This window comes from Topomyia yanbarensis, chromosome 2 (genome assembly GCF_030247195.1).
Source record: "Topomyia yanbarensis strain Yona2022 chromosome 2, ASM3024719v1, whole genome shotgun sequence".
In the NCBI taxonomy this organism is placed as follows: Eukaryota; Metazoa; Arthropoda; class Insecta; order Diptera; family Culicidae; genus Topomyia; species Topomyia yanbarensis.
In genome coordinates, this window is record NC_080671.1 from 148733769 (window position 1) to 148754722 (window position 20954).

Below are 20954 nucleotides of genomic sequence, written 5' to 3' on the forward strand. Positions count from 1 at the left end.
CAAGTTCGACATTGTGGCGCTGCAGGAGGTGTGTTGGAAGGGGTCTACGGTGCGGGTCTTTCGCGGGAACCACACCATCTACCAGAGCTGCGGCAATACACACGAGCTGAGAACAGCTTTTATGGTGGTGGGAGAGATGCAAAAGCGTGTGACCGGATGGTGGCCGGTCAGCGACAGAATGTGCAGGTTGAGGATCAAGGGTTCTTTAACACCAGCATAATTAACGTGCATGAGGACTGGGGACCTCGGAAGTAGCGATGACGACAAGGACGAATTCTACGTGCAGCTGGAGCGTGAATACGATCGCTGCCTAATACATGATGTCCTGATCGTCATCGGCGACCTTAATGCTCAGGTTGGCCAGGAAGTGAAATACAGACCGATAATTGGAAGGTTCAGCGCCCACCAGCAGACGAACGAGAACGGCCTAAAACGGACAATACACTGGAAACTTCAGCGCCCACCAGCAGACGAACGAGAACGGCCTAAGACTAATCGATTTCGCCACCTCCAAGAACTTGGCCATAAGGAGCACCTTCTTCCAGCACCGCCTCCTGATGTTCTGATTGATGGACAGCATTTCTCGGACATTATCGACGTAATGACCTATCGGGGCGCTAACACCGACTCGGACCACTATCTGGTGATGGTTAAACTGCGTCCAAAACTATCCGTAGTGAACAGTGTAAGATACCGGCGCCCGCCGCGGTATAACCTGGACCGACTGAGGGAAACCAACGCACAGTGGGACCAATCTAAAAAAGGTGGGACAAAACCTATTTGGGACCTTAGATGTCATTTTAGAGCCAACATTTCTTCGTAGGATATGTTCACAATATTATTCTGCAACTTTTTAAATAGAATATTTTGTTGTTGGACTAAAGTAGAGTACCCGAGCAAAAAAAAATTTTCAAAAGATTGTTTTAGAAGGTCGATGTCTTCGACAAAGTTGTAGAATATTATGTTTTGAATTACTTCTTCTAAGATACCACAGACTTCAGACCTCAAATTTGAGGCAAAATTGTTGTTTTGTGAAAATATGATCAAAAAATCAGTTTTTCGATATTTCCATGCTAAAAACCTTAATTGATTAATTTAATATGTTCTACAAACTTGCAGGTAACACTAAAATACAACTTTTTGTTGAAGGAACTAATAACCTAAAATCAATATTTTGGCTTCTAAAACTATTTTTCATATAAATTTACTCTATTTTCATCAAAGATTTCTGTTTTTAGGTGAACTTTTGTGCAGCCAAACTTTGGCTATTCCGATACTCTATTATTCGTAGAATAAAATTAATACTACATAGAAACAGGATATAGTTGGACGCGTTGTTTGGGTGACCATTCATGTACGACGGTTTATAACATAAAATGTGCTTATATTATTTTTAATTTATATACATTATTAGCTATTAACAAAATCTTATATTTTGCACGCACTTACAAGCATGTAGAACATATTGAGTTGATCAATTACGGTTTCAATATGGAAAAGTTAAAAAATAATATAAATTTTGAATTTCAACTGCCAAAGAACAACGATTTCAGATTAAAAAAAAAATCTACCGTATGTATAAGGTATTTTTAACAAAAATGTTCGAAATTGAATATTATACAACTTTGCTGAAGTCCTCAACCATCTAAAAAAAATAGAAATGATTCAATTATGTTGTGAATATTTTTCCACACACTTAGGTTCTATAATATCTAAGGCCTCAAATAGGTATTGTTCTACTTTTATGAATTTGTAGAACTAATCTTATTGGTTAAAGTAGAAATCCCGAACTAAAAAAATCAAATTTTCTTTAAATGGTTGAGGTCTTCAGCAAAGTTGTCAAATATTGTATTTGGAACAATTTTGTTGAAAATACCATTTATTTATTTTTTGAGCCGAAATCGTTGTTCTTTGGCAGTTTAAATTCAAAATTTGTATTATTTTTTCACTTTTTCATATTGTAACCGTTATTGATCAACTCAATATATTCTATATGCTTGTAAGTGCGTACAAAATATAAGATTTTGTTAATAGCTAATAATGTATATAAATTAAAAATAATATAAACATATTTTTTGTTATAAACCGTCGTACATGAATGGTCGCCCAAACAACGCGTCCAACTATATCCTGTTTCTATGTAGTATTAATTTTATTTTACGAATAATAGAGTGTCGGAATAGCCAAAGTTTGGCTGCACAAAAGTTCACCTAAAAACAGAAATCTTTGATGAAAATAGAGTAAATTTATATGAAAAATAGTTTTAGAAGCCAAAATATTGATTTTAGGTTATTAGTTCCTTCAACAAAAAGTTGTACTTTAATATTACCTGCAAGTTTGTAGAACATATTAAATTAATCAATTAAGGTTTATAGCATGGAAAAGTCGAAAAACTGATTTTTTGGTCATATTTCCAAAAAAACAACAATTTTGCCTCAAGTATGAGGTCTGATGTCTGTGGTATCTTAGAAGAAGTTATTCAAAACATAATATTCTACAACTTTGTCGAAGACATCGACCCTCTAAAACAATCTTTTGAAAAAATTTTTTTTGCTCGGGTACTCTACTTTAGTCCAACAACAAAATATTCTATTTAAAAAGTTGCAGAATAATATTGTGAACATATCCTACGAAGAAATGCTGGCTCTAAAATGACATCTAAGGCCTCAAATAGGTTTTGTCCCACCTTTTTTGGATTGGTCCCACTGAGCAACGTCGCGACAACGTACGCGCAGCATCTTGAAGCAGCGCTGCCTCCGGAGGAGGAGCTCATCGATGCTCCCCTTGAGGACTGCTGCACCAGGACTAAAGCAGCCATAAGCAGCACTGCAGAGAGCGTCCTGGGATACGTACAGAGGAGTCGACGGAACGATTAGTTCGATGGCGAGTGCCAAGAGATATTGGACGAGAAGAATGCAGCACACGCAGCCGCTCGTCAGAACGTCTTTTTCAGGACAAAAAGCGCCGCCTGGGAGACTCTGAGAGAGAGGAGATGGAGCTGCTGTTTCGCTCTCAAGAAACGCGGGCGTTCTTCAAGAAGCTGAATGACTCTCGCAACGGTTTTGTGCCGCGGGCCAAAATGTGTAGAGACAAGGAAGGTTGCATCTTGACGGACGAACGTGAGGTGGTCGAAAGGTGGAGGCAGTACTACAATGAACATCTGAATGGTGCGCAGGCGGACAATCGGGCGTTCGAGGAGGACGATTAGGTTAGTGTCGCAGCCGACGAGGATGTACCGGCGCCCACTATTAATGAGGTTAACGAGGCTATTCAACAGCTCAAGAACAGCTGGTAAGGATGGTCTAAAAGCGGAAGTCTTCATGGTGGGCCCGGAGAAACTAACGGAAAGAATGCACCGAATAATCGAAAGAATCTGGGACAGAGAACAGCTACCGGAGGAGTGGAAGGAAGGGGTCATCACCCCGATATACAAGAAAGGCGACAAATTGGACTGTGAAAACTACAGAGCGATCGGCAGAAGGCTGATAACACCCAGTCGTCGCCGGTCTAAGGACCAAATGTCATTAATAGACTTAGACTCGCGCGGAGGCATGCGATAGGAGACTTGCGAGAACTAAAGAGATTGAAAAAAAAACAAAGAAACGACATGCTCCGTCCTAAATCCGAATTCAGCTACAAGCTTCTACAGCTGAATTGAAACTTCAAACGTAACATGACGTCTCCTTGTCATTCTAATCCCTTTAGTGATGACTATGTTATCTCACTGTTTGACGACCGACATCACACAGTGATCACCTTCCATACAAAACCTCAAAAGTGGGCTGAATTTAATGAAAACTTCACAATGGCGTGATTTTGTGGCGCTGAATTCATATTTGATGTTAATTTTTTATTTTTCTTGCCTCAAAATTTTTGGTACTTAAGGTGGTTCGAAAATTCAACATTTACGAATATAAAGTGTACTTTATCTGAAAATTAAAAAAAATTAGGTTAGTGAATTTTTAACAGAATACACATTTTTTCAATTGTTGGTAATGCTTAGAGACATTCATACATTATATCACCTGGATAATCAAACACTACCATGCGTCTTCTTCAGACATATCATGAAAAATCATCTTTTTTTTCATTCCTCGAAAACAAAACAAGACATTCATTTTCGGAAAGTACACTAATTTTCAAATATTCTTAACTACAAGCGATCTTTTCGAACTGTTTCAAGAAAAGTACAGCCGCTTTGAACATTATAATTTTAATTTAATGTTCTTCATGTTTGAACGAGAAGAAAAGCTTCTATCGCCTACAGCGAATGGCAAGTATAAGTCCATCGAATAAACTTTCAATCCCAATCGGAATCTTAACTAAAAAGATGTTTGAGGGGGGGGGGGGGGGGGGGCTGGACAGACCTCTGCACCTACTGCCTGGCCCGTTAAGTAGGCTAGGTTCACCGCCAAAGACTAGATCGAATAGATCGGGACGTACCTGGGAGCTAAATGGCTCACGAAAACAAGTATCGGGATAAATAACCGCCGAGGAATACACAGTAGGGTGGATTCTAATGGCTGAGAGCTAGTGGACACACGAATCAGACATCGAAAGAAATTCCGCCTCCGGGTTGTTTCACCGCCGGATAATATCCGAGTAGATATAGATAAAGTTGGGTGCTAAATTGATAAAGAAAGTGGATATCGGTGTCGGGAGAAATTCCTCCGTCTGGGTTTCTCAGCCGGAGTAGGGTGAGTTCACTGCCGGGAACTATCCGAGTATATCGTAGTAAGGCTGGGGACTGAATGATTCGCGGAAACTGGATCTAAATGACTCATGAAATCAGCAGCTAAACGGTTCACTCAGACAAGAACCAAATGGCTAAATCATAAAATTTCTTGATGTGCAGCTGAAATCCCAGTAAACAATGTTTTGGCTGAGATTTCTGTAAAAAAGGCAATTACTTGCTGGAAATCAAAAAATATTTCGCACCAAATTAACAAAGAAATATAATTTTGCTGAGACATTTTACCCTTTCACATGGTTGGGCAGACAATTGCCCGGTTGATCTAAGTGTGTAGTAATATAAGCAGAGTCAAATGAATACTAATCTATCATTAATTCAAAAGACTAGTAGTTAATTGCCCTTAAAACTCAAACTATTAAATAACAACAAATATTAAGATTTCTCTAATACTCACGAAAAACAAAGGGTATGCCTCCTCGTATCGCCTTTTTCCCATCGAATACAGCCAGTTTGCTGAAAAATAAAGAAATATTTTTTTATTTGTTATTGTATGACATGTTCCTTAGAACTTGGTGTTTGGTTCATCATTTTGAGAAAATCAGAGCGCTACTAGTCAATCACATTCATCTTCTTAGGTCAATGTAGAAATAAAACAGTTAAACTGGAAGAACGTGTAACTACCTAGTACGAGTAAATTCGACATAGTCACATCAGGCACGTAGCCAGAGGGGGGGGGGGTCTAGGGGGCTAAAGCCCCTCCCGAAAATTTTCCAAAATAAACTGTTACTATAATTGCTGCTGTAGTAATCAGTGAGTAGCAGAAGCAAGAAATGGTACTCCAGCCAAATACGGTGATTATAAAATTATTGATGATTCGAATAGGAACGAGCATTCATAATGTGGAACATTTCCTGAAGGTGTAAATGGAGGTTAGGCTTTCGGAATCCGCCTTTATCGAGTTCTGCCATGTCAGGTGTTTAGCGTTCAACTAATTAGCCCAGACGAAACGATTCATTTCGAACAACTTAAAACACATGGTTGTGTGTTACAATGCTAATTAAGATCATCCTATATATGGACGATGAGAAAATCAATGTTCCGCTACAAGATCGGATACCGCTTACTCGCAGATTAATGTCACATTTGGGAGAAATGGAATCCATTCGGAAGGGAAATTATTGAGGGCGAGAAGCAAGGAAGAAATCAGATATTCGCGAACATATAGGCAGCAACTACGATGATGACACGGATATGTACAATAACGAGATAGAAATGAACAACTCCCCTTTCCGCCCCAAGACATATTTCGTCGCTGTTGTGCTATCTTATGACAAACGCCATTTTGGGGTAAACTGAGTTAGATATGCCACCTCACTTGGCTAAAAAATCTCTACAAAGTGGCGTTTTCAGAATTTTGACATTCTGCTTGCTTACTGAGATATAGCGAGAAACGTGCTGAGAAATTTTCAATTTTTTACTTCAATTAACTGTGTATGGGGATTGGCTCAAGATATCTTGATGTATAAGATGTTTTTATGTTTAAAACTATCCGAGATACACAATGGTATAATAATTTTCAAAACAAAAATACACGCATTGTGTGAAAAAAGCAGTTTAAGTTTTAAATTGGAAATATAGCATGTTTGGCAACACTGTAACCAAAAATAATTATTTTTCTAGATTCCCTGACTCATTTCCTTCAAGATGCATCTAACAGATTGTTTATAGACCAAATTAAGCCAAAGATATGAATAAAAGTTCATAATTGGTGAATTTTTTTCATGAAAAATTTTCCATGCGCGATTATGACACGCCATACAAATTTTGCCATCAATGCACACCTATGACACGTGTGAGGGCGACTTTTGTTTACATTTATAGTAAAAACTCGCAACATAGTCAACCGATCTTCGTAATATTTGAGAGATTAATACAGAATAGATAGAAGCATCAATTGTATTCTTTGAATTGTTTATACCATTTATAAGTTTCAAGCTATTCAATCTCAAACTTTAAAAATCGTTTTTCTCGGAATATGCTAAATGACGCTTGTCATAAGATAGCACAACAGCGACGATTTGGTGAGAAAAAAAAAATTTCCTCGCCTCGTAAACAGGTTTCCACGTGCAATGGCTAAGTGTCTGCGCGAGATCTGCCAGATAACCATTTAAACTCGTTAAATTATTTTTATTGTGTACATAAGGAAATATATAAAAGACCCACGACCCCGTTTGTTATTTTTAAATGATAAGTTTTTGAATTGCACACAATTTTGAATTTCTGTATTAGGTCAGTGCACACTCTGTACTCTGTACTGTGCTAAACAAAAAGTATTACAATTTGTCTGCGAACGATTCAGCCGATAAGACTGTTTTTGTTTCGCGTCATTTTAACGCAATACCATTTTTATTGAGGCTTCATTTCATTTTTCCGAGGAACTCGTTCCGTGCTAATACACTGTTAATCCGTAAATCCGTGATATCTGCAACAAACGTGTAAAAGAAAATTCTTTTAAAATGGACGGGTCAGAAAGTGGTAAAACAATAGGCAATCACGAAGAGCGACTAAAATGTTGGGACCGATTGAATCTATAAGCCAATAAGTTGGGATAAGTGTTTCATGTCTTCAGCAGTGTTACGAAATTTCAAAATCAGTTACCTATTTCTGCTTGCATTTACCGAAACCGAGATTCAGATTCAACGCCTCCCTCATTCATTCACTTTCCAGCTGACTGAAATTTCATGCAGAATCGAATGCTTGAGTGCAGAGGAAATATAAATTCATTCACCAACCAAAGCATTCATTTGTTATTATGTGGACAGTTTCAAGGCAGAAGTTAGCATCTTCTACATTTTCGAGCATAAGGGAACTGCGTAATCTATATTTGGTGCACTTTTGATCAATAATCTCTCTCAGAGCTAGAATAGAAATAAAATTCACTTTGCTTCTGAAACCGAACATGTCCGTACCTGAAAGCGCTGCGTCGGCCGAACGAATGACGATTGAAACGAACCAAAAATTTCATTCATCGCTGAGGGCGTGAATTGAATTTTGTTTTCTTTCAAGTTCAGGCAACGATGTCAATTTTTTAAGCTCTGGTCCTCAGTATGTGACAGTCTTTCGTTCTGTTTTTGCTCGTCATGGAATAAAATTAGAGAGATATTCTTAAATAAGAGAGAGAGAAAAGAGAGGAAAACAATCAACCAATCGAATGCGACTCAGGATCACTCTTCTATCTTTTCTATACACTCAACACGAGTGCTTTCGGAATTCGTTATCCGTACAACTTTGATGCGTTAGGTGCAACAACTTTAATTGAAACTTTTTCCGAAATAGTGGTAAAACAAACCTGTAATCAGACAAACATTACAATTTTCTTCAAGAAGTCATAAATCTCTTCCAATCTTGATGATGATTGTAAAAAAATCAAGAGCTAATTATTTTTATTCAAAAACAAACCAATTACTGAGCAGATTAGTGTCCACATATTTGTTTAACGAATTGACAAAAAGTTTTACAAAAGTTTCTCAGGAAACGGATGATTTGTTGTAATTTAAAAACAGACAACTCTAAAAGAAAGCCTCTTCGGCAAATTAGATGTAAGTGCGATGTGTTCTTTTCCATGTATCGGAAGCAAGTGATGCTGAAATTATTAAGCTCACCTATGTTTATAGTTTCTAGTGGTGGTGTCATCAATGTTATATTTACCAAATTTTACGTAAATTAGAAGCATTCACTAATCAGTGCTAAGTAATTTTCTTTCGATTAGGGAACAAGTTCTGAGCAGTTTCGCTCAGTAGATTAAATTCTGGGTAGTTTCCATTGGCAGATTAAATCATTGAAATATATATTTTACAGTGTCCAAAAACCCATGAATTCCGAAATAAAACCTTCAAATGTTCAAATATAATATTTACTTAATCTAGGTTATCTTCTCAAACTCCAACGGTTTTGCAAGATTGATGAAAGTCAATAAAGCTAAGGTTCTTATTTTTGCTTTGTAGTGAAATCAGTATTGCACTCACTTTACATTTTGACTTTTACTATAGTTTCAGGGCTCTAGGAAAATCAATCTACGATATTTTTAATTCGTAAGTCCGATGATATAAAAAGTATCTAAAAAGAATCTACTTAAATAGATAAATAGATAGTTATTCTCAGTTGCTGATAATATTGTCGAAGATAGTCTTTAACCCATTCCCCACGAGAGTAAAATGAAAAAAAAAACATGTGTTTTTCTTAGGATTACTATGATTACGACATGATCAGTATCTTTTAAATTGAAAATTTCATAAAGTTGAGTTAATGCAAACTTCGGATGAAGTCATAGAACTAGTAATAGTAGCAAGACGCCTGATCATGAAAATAGGAGTTGAAGCTATTTTCCGCATCTACAAATCGCCTGCCTTATCAAAATATTTGAAGCAAATTTAGATATTCGCTTTGTTCGGACATTCTTTGCAGTGGTAAACTTGGATTTCACACTGATATATTCCTATCCATGGAAACAGCCTTGACGTTGGTTTCGTTGTACTAATTAGCAAATTAGTTTCGTGAGATGGGTTTTTGGATATTTTTCTACTCATTCCAATTTATCGTCTTCTACACTTTGTAAACGTGTAGTCTAGAACGCGTAGCATTTTCAAGCAGCCTTAAATACTTTGAACTCTTGAATGTTCATTTTTGTACCTAGAGAAATTTCTAACTTGTAAATTAATAATAAACAAATTTAATTCGTCGATGCACTATAGTTTTTCTTGTAACAGACAACATATTTTTAGGGTTTTTTAGTTTCTATTTTCTTAGTTTTGAAATTGTTTTCACTAAAAACTTTTCATAATTACGTTCAGTTTCCAGTGACTATCTCAAGTCATCAGAATTAATACATTTATACGATATTTTTTAAGCCCCTCCCGAAACAAAATTCTGGCTACGGGCCTGAGGCACGTAAATCATAGCAATTACGAACTCGCGAAGATATTGGTTTAAACTGTTGTACGGATAAGTTATATAGCTTGGGTAAGAGTTGATGTATAAAACAAATTTAATGTAATTTCTCTTCAAATTTGGATGTAGCAACGTGTTGAATTCGCGAATTATGCGGTGACTAACTGCAATTACAGTTAAGTTCTACCAACTTCTGCTATGGTTGATGTAATATACGAAACAAGGAAATTTTATGGCTATTATACTCAGTAAGTATGCCTGATAGACCTAATTTTAAATAATAATAATAAACGTATCGCAAACAGAGCGAAGTCAATGTTCGCAGAATTAGCAACCTTAAATTTATTAATGTTAAGAATCATTTACAAATTATAGGTAATTTTAAAACGTTATACAAGTACAAGAATCCAATATCTAAACAGCTAGGACTTCAATCCCTGAGCCCAGGCATTGCATTTATCGATCATATGAGTAAATGCGACCGGATAATTTGCTACTGCGACAATAAAAACTCACATTTTCACACGAAAAGTTATTGGCACTCATACAACTTCTCCGGATAAATACAACGTGTTATTTCTCCGGATAAATAATACCGCCGGAGCAAATGAGTTTATCGCGGTGTCCGTTTTGCGCTCGCTGCCTTGTTGTCGCTATTCCAAAACACGAAAAAACAAGTCTATCGCACTTCTTTGCGGCCTTTCTTTGAAATTAAATGTATATTTTGACGCTTTTATTGATTTCCACGAAATTAAAATATTATCACCTTCTCCGGTGAGAAGGAAAAATCCAATAAATTTTATCCGGAAAATTATTCTCACGCTATTTGTGGGAACGGAGAATTTCGCGACTCATCTTATCTCGGAAAAGTTGGGCGTAGGATAAGCGCGATAAACTTTTTCTCGCGTGAGTGAGAGAGAATAACAACGCCCGGCTGAACCTAACTTGGCAAGCCCATATATCGTTGTATATCTATATCTATAGATATCACAATGACAACATGTTTAGTACACTAAGTTAAACATTATGCGAGGTTAATAACACAGATTTGAAATATTTTGCTTTGTGTCTGTGTTTTCGGTGCGGTTTTGTTATGTGCACCGTTGCAAATATTATCGGAATGTGATTCCACGGCCACCGTACGCAGTAGACGCATATGAACTGTTCCTCTAGTTGCAATTGTTTAGATTGTCTCCTCGTGTTTGTTTATTGTTTATTGTGTGTTGTTGCCAAAACTCGTTGTTTCATATTTGTCGAGGAAAAACATGGTTGTTTTCGGTGCGTGTCTTTATTTAAGTTGTGGCTTGTTTTAACACACTGTATTTAATTTTTTGTTGAATGTTATTTTATACCTTCAGTAGGCTGCGTTTGTTTTAAGGTAACTAACGCAAATAATTAATTTCTATTCAATTGAGGAAACACAAAATTAATTATAATTTTTCGGATTGGATCAGTATGGGATCAAACTTGACAAGTTGTATTTCACAGTATAAATTGCCATACCATTATAACTGCTTAGAATGCTATTTAAAATAACTTAGAAATTTTCAGGCTAGAAAGTTCGAAGATCAACTTGAAAGGAATAATTTGAGAAGTTAAGCGCTTCGGCCTAGATAAACGGGATCATATTTTAGCTCCAGAATATTGCTTGCGACAAAATTAAATAGTGACCTTATCGAAAATTTTATCTGTAGTCGAAATCAAAATATTTAGCAAAATATTCGAAAACACAAAAAATATAAACAAAAATTTAAAATTACGAAAAAAAACTCCTTTTGCAATGTAGGTAGGGCAAAACACATAACACACACGAACAAGATTTTCTTTTTCGGAACCTTGTCTTCTATGTTTATGAAGTTAATCATTTTGCATAACCACATCATCGCAATCACTACCATTATAAAAAGCTCAATAGTATTCTTGTAATCTCTCGAACAATTGAGATACGACACAATTATTCACGCTCAAAAGTGCTGACAAAAGGACAAAACTTGTAGTGGGAGAAACTTTGGAACTTTATTGTTCCTCTGTGTCACCAGCAATCGTAAGAAATGGGACTTTATCGGTTCATACTCTACCTCATTAAAATAGATATAGCTAAGTAAAAAACTAGCTTAACTTACGGAGAGCGCGTATCGAAAGGAACAGTACAACCGGGTAATTTAAGACCGAAAAAAGTAATTGGCTGCATCATCATTGCTAACAGTCTGTCTTCCCGTAGCAGAAAGTACAATGCGCTATCCGTTTGCGCGTCGACCTCGACATGTACAACCCGAGCACTCCGTTGGGGGTGAGCCTGCAACACATGCTGACGGTTCGGTTGATCTATAAATTTTAAAGTTGCAATGATCCACTGGCGTGTGCCATGATGATCGCCACCCGGCGGTATAGATTATAGAAATTATCTCACAGCGGTCGGAAGTTCTAATTCGTGGTAATTTTGGGTTTCGATTTTTTGCACCCTAGTAGGAGGTAATGAAGCGATGGTTATGCACCGTTACTCGTATAAAACTATTTTGCTATTTTTACGTCGAGGTGATGGCGTACCAGGAGACTAGCGACTGACGGCTCAAGATTGAGCAATCTGACAGACCGAAATACATTCGAAAACATAGCGATGCAATGAAACTGTAAAAACGAAATTTTGGATATTTCATGCTAAATTTTTAATTGAGACTTTTCATCTCAGATGAAGATTTAAAGGAACGTACCGTTTGAGTCAATTGACTCCGATGATCTATTACGTCAGGTGCAGCATGCGATAAAAGTCTTTATAAAATTCAGTTAAGTGGAGAGTCAAGTCACATTTAGCCATCGGACAGTCAATGCGTCTACGGATCGAGCTAAATCGACAAACACATCTAGACAAGACCCGATCAGAACACATAACAAGAATATTTCAAAACTATAACTCCTGTTGTTACTTGTGATATTTTTTGTTATTTTAACTACTAACGAGACCAAATTTATAACACAATATGTTATGAAAATTGCATTCTGTTATAATCTTGTTATTTCATTCTGATCGGGGAGAGATATTGTTATCATGAAATTGTCATTACGGTGAAGTTCGGGTGAAGTCGTTCATGTGGTGAGCAATAATAATGGTTGCCGAAGCCAAAAAAAGTGCTACCAGCTTCTCTTCTATTCTGGAATATCTATTTCCAACAGGTTTGGTACGTCTTACATGATATTTCGTTCTAGTAGTGGTTTTTCTTTATTTTGGAAAAAAATCAGAGCGTTTAAATTACGTCACCTGTTCAATGAACAGGTAGCAAATACATATACATACCGACGCAGCACCCACCAACTTGAACCGAATGAAGCTGATCATAAGTCATTCTCGTTTTGGCGAATACTTCGTTGGTCATCAAGGTGAGTTATTTACTTTTGCCGAGTAATTGACTGACCTTAATGACCCTGGGTGCCTCACGATGAGGCAATAAATAAACAAAACCAATACGGCAAAACCAGATAGCTTGCATATAAGTTTGGAGAGTTTTCTGTGATGTTCAAAAGCAAAACAAAATGAACTGAGCAAAAGATTTTATGTTGATTTGATTTCCATTTTGAATCTTCGATTTTTCCGAATTATTAGCGTATCGATCCTGCAGTTGTGAACAATTGCACAATAGGACATACACTATATATAATTTTTTCCTAAATGATTGTTTCATGTAGGGTAGCTGTGCCGTAAGTTGTCTTAGCACCTCTATTCATCCAACCGATTTGAACCCATAAGATAAAGCAGTGTCTGCTGTCTCTATTCAATGTTTTAATTTAAATGGTAGGATGAATAAGGGTGCGTTGTACTCAACTTTTCACTTCGCTCAAACGTGATTATTTTATTTACATTTTCCAGGCCAGATTTTTCATTGTATTACTTCTTAGGAACGAAGCAAAGATGTTGAAATCTATTTAGGCGCAATCCAGTGACAGTAAGCCGAGTTATAAACGCAATAGTGTCACATCCTGATTAATGAGATGAATAAAGGTTCGTCTACCCTATGTGGATTTTTTCTAACCATATACAAACCACGTGGCGACCTCTTTGCATCGTTCGCAGCATCTCCAACAAGATCGCTTTATGGCCTCAACGACCTCTTCTTGTAGCCATCCCCAAATTATGACCCTGGTTGCCTCCCGATCGCGCCCATCGCCTTCCCCCACAATCGGTTATAATGACGAGTTTCTCTTTAATTCTCATTAACTGTTAATTCAGCCCGGGTGTTTTTTATTTTGTTTCAAAGATGACGATGGAACATCTCGTACAGTTGGAACGTGTATGAGAGCGACATTGAGGACGCATTTTTTGCTTCTAAGACGACCGCCAGAGCGACGTCAGCAGTGACCAGAGCCAAGTGTGGTACCTGTGTGAGTACCGAGTATTTTTTCCTCTCACTAGCCGCCATGGATGGCCCCAACATCACAGTCAATTGTACGTACCAATTCTGTAGAAGCGTCCTAAGAAACCATAAATGATTAGCTGTGAAGATAATTACCGCATCATAAAAAATCACTTTGCTTTTTGTGAACTTCTGTTATAATGCATCAATTATAAGATAGAATTATCTCACATCTATGATTCAAGAAAAATACGTTAGTTTTAAAAATGTATTCTGTACAAAAATTTGTTCCATAACAACCACAGCAGCTAATCAATTTTCAATAAACTCTACGATTTTTTTCTCTCCAGTTTGAGATACTGTATCCGTATTAATGATTGTTGTGTGCTTAAATGATTAGTTGGTTAGAGTTACTATTTATAGCAATATTTTGGGAGGGTGGGCGTAGAGTAGTTGGTAAATCGATTGCCTTGTACGCAGCGTACCTGGGTTCGAGTCCAGACTCCGCACATAGCGTTAGAAATTTTTCATAAGAGATTTTTCTAACCCGAAGAGGCGAATGGCCTTAAGATTAAAACCTCTATAATCGAAATAAAAATGAACATTTTGCTAGGTAATCGAATTTTCTAATTGAATAAAAAAATAACATATTTTAACTGTCAACAGTCACATTATTCACAATGAGTTTTTGGAATTTCAAAAGAATTTGAGTGGCCGGAAAAAAATCGCGAGGGCAGAACATGCTTCGTAAAATCCGCTTTGACTGTATTAGAATGTAAAAGCACAGAAAACACACATATAAGCTAAAGCCACTGTTCCTCCGGAAAACCTGTGTAAACGTTCGAATAAAAATACGTCACAAAACATCTTTGCATTTTATTTTACGAACATAAATAACATCCAAGTTTGCAGGCAAGGTCAATATACCGATTGGTGGTCTGCTGGCCGATAGTAGCGCCGGCTAGCGGCAGGTTGCTACTTGCTGATGTCACTTAAAAATGACTGTAATATTTTTTTCACATATTGAAAACTGAACTTGGATGTCAGTGGATAAACTTTTAGTGGAAAAGACGGATGAAGCATTAAAATCAGACAGAAACCCTTGAATGCAACAATCGTTTAAAAAGTTCTTCCTGAAAAAGCTGGTAAGGGACCATCCATAAATGACGTAGCATTATATGGGGGATGGGAGAGTTTTGTATTTTGTGATGATGTGTGACGACAGGGGGTAGGGAGTCATGTCATGCTATGTAGCTTTTTTAAGGAGAATAGGGGTTGACCTGATGTCACGACAACCTTACTCGTTTCATTCAACTAACATAGTTTTTTCTTATTTTTTTTACGGGGACAAGAGGGGGGGGGGGGGGGCTAAGGTTACCGTCAAGCTACGTAATTGCCAGGGGGTATTTAGAGGTTTGTGACGAAATGGGGACGGGGGTGTTAAAAATCACTCAAAAATGCTACGTCATTTATGGATGATCCCTAAGGATAAACCTTCATTAAAAAAAAACCGGATATAGCAACATAATACGGGCACAAGAAGATTTCTATACCGTTACATTTAAGATTATAATCCGACTAAATAAACTACTCTGTAATTGCATGTTCCTATTTTAGTCCAGTTTTTATATGGAAGGTTTTTTAACTAACTTGTACGTAGGAGAACCCCAGGTCCATTTTTACGGTTCAAGTTTATATAGTTTTGTTTACCATTTTTTTGTATTTAGTAAGGTTGTGTCATTATTTCCGTGTGTGTTATAAGCAGCCCCTTTTACCGATTACCGTCATAATTGGTCGATTGGTGTTACAGAAATGGTACACAGGAGTTTTACGACTTCAAAATCTTAATTTCTTTATGTACATATTCCAAAATCATAAATACAAAAATTAGTTAGTTTAGAGGAACGTCATCTGACAATTTAGTGAACTTATTTTCGGAGTACCATCGATTTATCTTTCCCTTGGTGACATTCACCATTTTCGGTTTTAGTTCGAAGAAAAATGAGAACAACGACCTTCCAAAGAGTCAGGAAACTGAGATGCAGTAGATCGAAAAAATTACATGCTCAAATTCACTAGCGCCTCCTAGTGGAATAATCCCATATTATTCGATATACCACCCCGAAGGTTTTGATCTCGTGAGCAATTTTGCCGAATGCTCGCTACAAAACAGGAAATTGAGATACAGTAGGTTGAACAACTGATATGCCCACTAGCGCCCACTAGATCTTGAGATTCAGTAAGCTGAAAAAATAACCTTCTCACTGGCGTCATCTAGCGGCAGAATTATATTTCAAACTATTTTATCTTCCATTGACTAGCTCATGATCTTCTGAACAAGTTTGCCGAAGGAAGTAACCCTCCATATGATCGAGGTTACAAGATATATTGAACAGAATATTGATTGGTCGAACTTTCCACAACGCGCGTTCTATTGGTATGGTTTTATCAAACAACTTCAGATTGTATTGTTGCACTTGAGGTATATCAGTGCACAAAAATGAGTGTATCTTGTCCAAAATATGAATTCTGAGGAATACATAGTTGTTTGGCATTGATAAATGTGTTTGCAACTAAATGATAACGAAGAATTCCAAAGTGTTGTACAAAGTACAACAGCGCGAGTGCTCGAGGGTTAGAAAAAATCTCAAATAAAGCGAATGTTATCACGCATACGGTTCTTAAAAATCGCCTAATTAGCATATTGCGATACCGAAAGCAACGATAATGCCAAAGACAAAAAGCAATACCTCTTTCGACCACTGTTTCAGAGGATGCAAGTACCTACTTTGGATGGAAAGAATTTTTCTACCCCAAATAGATGTCATTGGATTCGATTATTAAAATCAAAATTTGAATCTGAAGAATTAACTACGTGAAAAAATACTACTACGTCGCATTATGGGGAGGCATGTGGCCAAAAATCGAAAATTGCATCAACTCTAATTTAACTGAATTCTATACTGAATGTTTATATATACTCTAGCTAAGAAGTTCCCAGAGTATATCGGAAATATATTGGACTTAACTGTGTAATATGGATGTCTAAAGATATAAATTATGAAAAATAGACATATCACGTACATTCGGACCGCTGCAATTGATCAGGCTTTTAGGAAAAAATATGTATTTGTGATTCCGTTGACACATTTCAGTTCTGTAGCTCATAAATTGTTACTAGGTCCGAATTGGCCCAGTTCCCCTATTTTAAATTGCTTCATCCTGTGGATGTATTAAGGTGTCCTTTACAAATACCAGGTGAAGTTTCGAAAAACGACCCATGTTTATGGTAGATATGCCCCGAAAACAAAACTATGTTCACGACTCACCCGTCCCCTACTGAGTTGTACCACCAAGCAGTGATCGTGATTAATGAAAATATTGTTGATCTAAAATGATGCATATTAACGTTGAATGTTGTATACTGAACCAATTATCCTTGCTTATCAGGTAATCCTATTTGTAGTAGGCGATAAAATCCAAATTCATAACGCGCCAAATAGAACTTTTCATTCGTCAATAAATGCTGTACTACCTGTTGTCAGAGGCAACTCAGCATTGAGTGAAGATCGGTCCAATATGGATATTTTCTCATCGCAATTGAAAACTTTCGATGCTTGATGAATGAATCAAATAGCATTCGTTGCAATTTTTTGGGCATGAAAATGAAGATATTTTGGCATCAATAGTATTATCCGAGGCTCTAGCACCATAAAGGCCCGTATCTATAGGTTTCAAATGCCCTAAGAGCATCAACACTGTCTCAATCACTTCGATTGAATTCGAAAAATATTATGGATCTCGTGTCTCACTTCTGAATGGATAAGAATCGAACATGGTGAAGCATACTCAGATTGAAAAATGATCACGCGGAATGAATGAATGGAGCGAATGCAAACAAGCGAACTTGGTTACGCAATTCATCGATACTGATTTGTTTGCAACTTGAAAATAGGTTACCATGGAAGGTTTTCGGCTGTACACATATTCTTGCATCGAAACCATGGATTACTATCAGGTTTGATTGGGTGATGAGTGTTAATTTTGATGAAAATTGGCTTCACTGGCCCCAAGTTAATGTTAACACGTTTAATGGGACCAAATGCTCAAAATTCTTATTATACCAAAAAGCATGATTTGCAATTTCAAGAATTTTCATGCTTATATTAATGAGCTCTGGAATCGACAAATCAGTGTTTATGGCTAAGAAATTTTTTAATGGCCCTTCGCCATACCAAAAATGTATTTTACATTCTGATAGTTTTAACCATTTCGTTTTCATGATACTGGTATATATAGGATTGAATAATCTGTATCTCCATAACAAGAATTCCAAATGGAACAAAATTAATCGCAATCTATAAATATGGAGAAGATATATTAGCATAGCAATCAACTAAAAGAGCGGCATTACCTTTAAAGCCCATTGGTCATATCGACATTGAAATAATCACCAAATAGCCCATGCACTTCACACTCGTTTCTGTTAACTTCTATTTAAATTAATAAATTAAAATATTTATCAATCTCTTTCACGACATTGCATTCTCTTCCGTCACGGTCTGTTCGAGGGGTTAGTAAGTTAAAGCCAAAAATCCCATTTTCGCTTAAAAAATCTGCTAACATTTTATTGTAAAAATAGATATAATATTAATTTTATCGAAAGGTCTCGTAATTACCCGGAAAATATTGTGAAGAACTGTGCAAAATTTCGAAACGATTGAACCAGTAGATTTTTAATTAGGTACACCGTATTTTTTCGTGGTGTCTTCGAAGATTCACTATCACTCACCCATTGAAAATTTAAGAAATATTGTTCAAATGTTGCATCATTATATAGAGTGATTGGATTGACTAAAACTTATTGCGCAACAAATTTCTTTGAAAAAAAAATCACCTTGAATATTTTACACGAGCAACCCCCCCCCCCCCCCACCCCTCAAGTTTTTTTAATCCTGGAAACGTCCATTATGAGTGTCGTACATTATCACCAAATCAAAAAAGCTTTTCGCAAAAGAATATGAGACAAAATATTTTTGGCCACCTGTTTGTATGGAACCATGTACAAATAAGCCTCAATTTATCCCTCAAAACCCTTGTGAAGTGGCCAAACAGTGCAGATAATTGATTTAGACACATTAAGTGAAGATCAAAACAAAATTGCATATAATTAGACAACAAGCAGCAGTGGTGCTAAAAAAAACAATCGTCAGAACATCAATTGGTTTCTGCCTAATAACTTTTTTCTCAAGCATCAGATCGTTTCGTGGTCTTCGAGACATTGCTTCTTTGTTAAATTTCATATAAAAGTTACATAACAATTTATTTTTAGGAGGCAATGGGCGACTTGTGGAGGAATTATTTTGTGAAAGTAAATTTTTCCATACAAAATCCCATGTAAACTTTAAACAGTGAGTGCAAAAATATAGTTCCATGGATCGAGTTAAGAATTTGCACACGTATTGTAGAACCCAAATGGTACCTAAAAAGATGCCCGGAGCAGAAATTTAATTTTTGTCTCGCCCTATTGTACAACCTATATCCATGCAAATTTTTTTAAACCTCTAAATCTGAAGTTTTTCTTCAGGTACATTGTAGCATTGCTTTCCAATTTTATTGTCTAAAGTTCTTACAGGGGCCCAAAACTCCGCCAAGGGAGCGAGAAGACCACGGATTCGATAACTAGTCTTAATCCAGACTGAACTAGTTTGGTTCCATGGACTGATTCGTGATCTGTCCCGTATTCGGAATCTCGGCCTAAATCGGCATCTGGAATCCATCGCGGGAGTCTGGTCTATGCAATTGGATGGGCTATTGCCAAATAGATAATAAGATCTAACTCAAAAGTAATAGAACCTTACCCGTCGGATTTTGGGTATAGATGATTAATTGGATTTCGTAAGGTTTTGGTTCATCCATAAACTACGTTCTATTTGTTTCATCCATAAACTACGACATGTTTAAAAAGAAGCAAGTTTAATTGCGGAAATTAAAAAACTGATGCAATTTAAAGCGGCATGCTTGGTGATCTCATGATGAGGAAACGAACCGAATTCGGGTACATGCTCTTTCATCTTAAAGCTGCAAAATTAAAAAAAAGGTCTATTTTGTCCTGCCCCTGAGAAACTTATAGTAAATGTTAGGAAATGGTTATAAGGCGATGTATAGGGACTGTAAAGTATAATTTAACTGCTCCGATTTTTAAGAAGAAAGAAAAAAGTCCCGATTTCATCAACCTAAAATATACCATGGGACTAGAGCTTCCATTTTCCGACGGTTTTCAGCTTCCCGGGATTCGGGAAATAAATAATAAATTTCCCGGGAAATCCCGGGAATGCAGAAGAAAAACAAAAAGGTGAATGTTTCTCTTGAAAACAAAAGAATAAATTGAAAAGTTTTCAAACCCGTTTGATTGCATGTATATCTGCCCTAAAGCAGTTGTCAGAAGATGGCGATTTGGTGGCCTACCCATCATTCAATCATGTGATAACTCGTCAATAAGTTTACGCAAAACTTTTACTTGGCTATATGTATAGCCTAAATTTTGGTAATTACGATTACGATTGAGACGATATACTAAACGCAGCTGCTGGAGTTACTGTCCAAAATTGGAATTCGTTGTTCTGATACGATGGAATGTGATCAATTTAATGCAAAGCACCTTTTTTGGTAATTTTGAATGAAAAGATTGAGCTGCTTCTGGGTAGTGTGCAGTTACTTCCGATCAAAAGAGGAATGTTTATACATGGAATCCATTTCCGTCACAGTAGGATCAGCATCATTTCGAATTAAGTGTGAATCAAAATCAAGCAGATAATGAACGAACTGTGCAGCGATGGATGAAGCCTATTACATATCGATTTCCTGTTACGGGCAAGTATCTGGATTGCTTGATCGTATCCCTTCAAAAATCCTGCCTGCATTCTTGAAAGCATTCAAAGAGTTCGGATGCGCAGGATATTGGAGAG

At 36.8% G+C, this 20954-nt stretch overlaps 1 protein-coding gene across 1 annotated transcript in view; it reads right to left on the reverse strand.

Annotated features, from left to right (window-relative positions):
• Positions 1-20954, reverse strand: part of LOC131681697 (uncharacterized) — a 145233-nt gene that overhangs the window by 4903 nt on the left and 119376 nt on the right. Inside the window, exon 3 of the mRNA XM_058962667.1 lies at positions 5148-5206. Within this exon, the coding sequence (XP_058818650.1) occupies positions 5148-5206 (59 nt within the window). The remainder of the gene's footprint in view (positions 1-5147; positions 5207-20954) is intronic.